The sequence below is a fragment of the Diadema setosum genome, chromosome 12, assembly GCF_964275005.1.
Source record: "Diadema setosum chromosome 12, eeDiaSeto1, whole genome shotgun sequence".
NCBI lineage: Eukaryota > Metazoa > Echinodermata > Echinoidea > Diadematoida > Diadematidae > Diadema > Diadema setosum.
Genome location: NC_092696.1, coordinates 29,256,406 through 29,262,097, shown reverse-complemented (window position 1 = coordinate 29,262,097; position 5,692 = coordinate 29,256,406). Strand labels below are relative to the sequence as shown.

General features: G+C 41.4%; 1 protein-coding gene across 1 annotated transcript; it reads right to left on the bottom strand.

Annotated features, from left to right (window-relative positions):
* Nucleotides 1–570: 570 nt before the first annotated feature.
* On the bottom strand, nucleotides 571–3,564 carry LOC140235856 (uncharacterized). The gene is made up of 2 exons (XM_072315853.1): nucleotides 2,879–3,564; nucleotides 571–1,732 (listed from the first exon to the last, which is right to left on the bottom strand). Exons 1-2 carry the CDS (start codon nucleotides 3,562–3,564, stop codon nucleotides 571–573), a joined length of 1,848 nt encoding a protein of 615 aa, XP_072171954.1.
* Nucleotides 3,565–5,692: the final 2,128 nt, after the last annotated feature.

Below are 5,692 nucleotides of genomic sequence, written 5' to 3'. Positions count from 1 at the left end.
TGAGGCACATGTTACATGCAATTACAGAAATACGAAGTATGAACAGAGAATGCCGAGGAGGATATGTTAATCTATTATGACAGAGTCAGTGGGGGAAACAAGAATTAAAGGTCCTGTTACCTTTGGGAGTAGTGATTTAAAAAAAAAAGTTCAATATTTCACTTTTTATGCATATGTGTAGGCCAGTTGTATCAGAAAACACCCTACCATATATATATATATATATATGAAATACCAAAACATTGGCCAAAAATAATGACGACACCCCGACAGGAGTTAGCCAAAAAAACTGAAATTGAAAAACAGGTTAGTCCCAAAACACCGCTCTCTTCATCAGTTGCCGGGGAGCGGAAGGTGAAAAGGGTAGGAAAGAATCGTTTCAGAATCGGGCATGCTTTTGCAAACATGACCGATCCCGGCAAGACGACTCTTCTCACTAACCTGTTTGATTCGAAAAAATGCACGCAGCTCACAGTACCGTCTCCATGGTGAAAGATCGCGTATCACTATCGGCAACACATTGTCAAGCGGTCTGGAGCATCCGCGCATCCCATAGTTACGTCACAATGCTTAGGCATGGGGAATACCCCACGCCTGTGAATGTCTAAACAGCCACAGATGGAAGGAGGCTTTCTCTGCTACGCTACACGCTACCTTTTCCAGAGCCTTTGCCTTTGAACGTCTAGCACCCAGGCGATAGAGGGAAGGTAGAAGAGCATGAGATGCAAACCCCCTGCACCCTACCTCTACCGGCCACACTGATGCAGACCATCCATTTTCCTCACAGCATGCTTGGAGTTCTTCATACTTCCTTGCTTTACGCTCGTGAGCGTTCTGCATGTTTCCCTCCTCACATACTGTGAGTTCCACCATGGCGACCAGTTTCCTCTCATCTGAGTAAATTACAATGTCTGGTCTCAAATCTGTGAGAGCGATTTGCTCTGGAAACACAAGTCTAGAGTCCAAATCTGCTTTCACCTTCCAATCATTTGCTGCAGCCAATAGGCCCCTATGCTTTCTTTCCGAACTCCTGGTTACTGTTTCTCCCTGGCGTACGAAACGTATGATGTGGGAGGGGCTTCCAGAAACTGGATTCTCCGACCTGGCGCTCACTTCCTCCTGAAGACCATGAAGGATAACTCTCAGCACACGATTATGTCGCCAAGTATACCGACCCTGTTGTAGACTCAAGGGGCAACCAGCCAAGATGTGTGATGTGGTGCACTCCTCTCCACACAGGGCACATGTATCACTTGCAGCGAGGCCCCATCTCTGGAGGTTTTTAGGGGTTGAGACGGTGTCATATGTCGTGCCTATTACAAATTGTAGAAGTTTGGGACTCATATCAAACAAAGTCTTCCATTTTAGATCACGACGTTTGACGTTCTCCCACGAAGTCCACCTCCCCTGCACCCCCATCTGAACTGCACGCACAAAATATTCGTCATCATGCTCCACAGCCACAATTTTACCAACTTCACACCGCCGCTCCTTTTTGCTCATTTTCTCCAGCGATGGGCGGGATTTTGAAACTCCTACCCCTTGGCGCCCAACTTGTCCCCTTGCAATGTCCTCAAAATGCAATCTGCTTTCCGCTCTCTCCACAGCTTCCTCAGGACTCCACTTTCTCCCACATCGAATCGTAGGCTTCATCTTCTGTACCGTCTCATCAGCGCTGTCGCGAAGTTGGAGTAAACTATTAACTACCGTTCTCTTCAGAATTCCAGTAAGACTGTCCAAAGGTAAGCGAAGTGTCGACTGTTTACAATAGAGCGCGACAGAAGATAGATTACAGCTGACCCCAAGCCACCTACGAAGCAACTTCGACACCAATGTCTCCATTCGTTGAACATGTGAAAGCGCAATGTCATATATCATCAGTTGCCACTGAATCCGAGGTAGAACAAGATGATTATAGCACCAACATTTCATGATTCCAGACAGCACACTTTTATCCAGCAGTTTCATCCAATTTCTAAGGGAGTTTTCAATGGACAAGCGAGCCTGCCTGTCATTCAAATCTCCATTGATCTTGCGTCCTAAGAATTTGACTGGCGTATTATGAATCCCAGGGATCCTCTGCCCATCCACAACAAAGGGTTCTTCATGTCGAACTTTCCCGTGGACCAATACAAGCGATCGCGATTTCGCTGCCTTGATTTTCATACGGCTCCAAGTCATAAATTCATTCACTTTGTCCAAAACCTCCTGCGCCGAAATCACCGAAGAAGTGCAGATGGTTATATCATCCATGTATTCCTTTAATACAGGAACACGAATACCCCTCTTCTTCAAGAGATATTGCTTCGTCGAGATTTGGCTAACAAAGTCATTCAAAAGATTGAAAGTCGAAACAAAAAGAATTGGAGACAAGGTGCAACCCATGAAGATGCCAATTGAAAACTTCTGCCAGTCCGAGGTCCAATCCTTCACCGAAAAGCGCGCGTACAATCCGGCGTAGTAAGATTGAATAAGATCAACAAAAGTGTCGGGAACGTGGTACCAGCGAAGAGCAAAACTTATCGCCGCGTGGGGAACGGAACCGTACGCGTTCGCAAGGTCCAACCAAATTACAGCGAGGTTCTTCTGACAGGTTTTGGCATCTTTGATGGTTTCCCACAGAGTAGATACGTGCTCCCATACGCCACAATGGCCACGTATTCCTCCTTTCTGCACATCTAGGTAGTCGTTCACTCGAAGATAATGTTCTAATCTCTTGGCTTGAATTGCGAAAAACAGCTTAGCTTCCACATTAAGCAAAGAAATCGGTCGGAAGTCAGTGATTGTCTTTTCATTGGAAGTCGCCGATTTTTGAATGTACACACCTTCTGCTACTCTCCATTGGATAGGGATCTTCTTTGTTCTCCATACAACTAACATAAGACCCCATATCACGCGAAGAAGACGGGGGCACTTCTTGTACATTCTGTATGGAAGACCGTTTTGCCCCGGAGCGGAAGCATTTCTTGTCCGCCCAAGTATTACTTTCAACTCCCGGAAAGATGGGGCAGTGTCTCTGAAAGGTTGCGAAGGCGGGTCAGGCTTGATTGCGCCATCCCATTCTTCAAAAGCATTTGACGCATCCGATGAATAAGTCTGTTGAAGATGGTTATTTAATTCCTGCCTCGAGCAGTCGAGATCAATCTTCGGGCTCGGTTCAAGAATCTTTTTGGCTGCACGGAAAGGGTCAGTCATGAAGTTCCTTCTCCCCACTCTTCTCTCTCGTCTCCTCTTGCATGCCCTATCCGCTTTACGTAGGTTGAGAATCGCGACATGCAGATTATCACACAGGTCCTTTAAACCTTCCCTCTCCTCATCCGGTGCCGTCCGCAACCTCTTTTGGAGCCTCCTCTTTTCCTCGCGAAGTTCTCTCAGCCGGAGAGCTCGTCGGTTTGGTTGAATCACACGCTTGACCTTTTCCTTTGTACCAAAGTATTCCACAGCAATTGCATGCACCATCTTCTCATAAGTCTTAAGCTTTTGTTCGGTGGAACCATGCATGAGAGATTTCACCACTCTTTCTGCTTCCTCATCAAAGTTCTCCCAGTCATGATTATTACTCATATTTGGCCAATTTATCGAAGGGTGTCTCTCTTGCTTTGACAAAACAAAACGATCTCGAGCCTCTGACGGCATACGATGAACATTGTGGTTTTCGTTTACCAAGTTCCCGTTCTGCCCCGATTTACTCAAGTTATGAAACAAGATACGGTTCAAAGACTCACCGCAATTTGTCTTGCCCTGATGAATTCGGACTCCTCTCCTCCCTTTGAATTGACGGTGACAAATTTCACAAGTGTCCTCTTCGGTCGCAAGCTTCAGATCGCTTGAATCAGAATCGTCGTCTAAGTCAAAATCCAGGTCCAAAGTCGTCGAAACATGGGAGCTTGTTAACCCGGGCGACCTCCCAGCCGGTATGAAATTCTCTGAAGTAACTGTATCCATGATAAAACACACTAGTCTTTCCTAGCTGTCAATCAGTCTGTTCCTGATAGTCATCCAGTCTTTCCTGGCGGTCACTGAAACTTACGATCAGGAGGGAATATGAAATACCAAAACATTGGCCAAAAATAATGACGACACCCCGACAGGAGTTAGCCAAAAAAACACACACACACACATATATATATATATGTGTGTGTGTGTGTGTGTGTGTGTATATATATATATATATATATATATATGTATAATTATATATATATATATATCACTCACATTTTAGAACTATTTTTAAGCACTAATGCTGGGTTTTTGTTTCATCTGCAAATGGTAAATTACACCTACGTGTACGTCTCCGTTATTGAGTACATGTTAAAGATTTATTCATTACCCAAGTTCACCTCATCAGCAGTCCTTTTTCTTACCTTCTTACCTGTTTTTTTCACATCTGTTACTAAAACAAAACTTATGATCTAGTCCTAAATCTTTAAATTCGTGCACGATGACGCGATGGAGATACAATTGTATTGTATTGTATTGTATTGTATTGTATTGTATTGTATCGTATTGTATTGTGTTTATTCAGACAAATTAAAAACAAAATGTCTAGGGGTGCAAAAAAAGGTACGAATACCCATGCATGTCTGCACCCGTGAAGTACATCATCACCAAATTAAACAAATTAAAAAATATGATCGGAACATTGAAATACAAAAATCTAAATACATTTAGGTATAAATATTATACAGTTATAGTGTAAAATAACAACGAAATCAAGCTCTGGCCTTCGGAACAGCAATATATTACACAAAAATGGATAACCAATATGAATAAATTTATGTAAATAAGTGATATTGCAAGAGAAGAATAATCATCTAAAACAACAAACCATGTTGCATGACATACTAGCGGAATATTAAAACATGGATGAATACATTTAAAAAAGAATTATGCACATTAATATTGCACCAGACAGAATATGGATAGACATTCACCAAATGAGACTTATATGTTATACATAATACATAAAAAAAATGAATTCACATACCTAAAAACTGTCTTAATAAACATTTAAAGCCAGAAAGAGATGTACTGGATACAATGTTACTTGGCAATGAAATCCATTCTTGTGAAGTCTTGAGATAAAAAGAACATTTGAGATAATCAGTTCTTGCAGAAGGGATATATACTTTCTTATTATGATCTTGTTTCTACCAAATCTGTTCTCTCGTGTAATTCTATGTTGTCCAGTGTTCACCATATCATTTATCATTTTGTAAAACATTATAAGTCTGAAATACTTACGCCTTGTGACTAATTTCGAGAAATGTATCTTTTGCAATAACGTATCATAACTTGTTTCCCAGTCACGAAACAATAGTCTAACAAACCTCTTCTGAACACGCTCAAGTACGTTAATGTGAGATAATCTGTATGGATCCCATGCAGCAGCACAATATTCTAAACATGAACGTATAAGTGAATTGTATTTACTGATTAAAACATGTGACGGACAATGTAAAAAATTCCTTTTAATAGCACCAATAATTTTACTACATTTAACATACATTTCATTACAATGATCATTCCAGTTGAGTGTTTCATTAACAATTATTCTTAAATATTTTTCTGACTGACTTACTTAATTTCTTTCGATATAAAACATAATCATAATCATATTTTGTTCTTTTCCGTGACATTTTCATAATCTTACATGTATGGTATGCTTTATGAAGAAAACAAAAACAAAAAC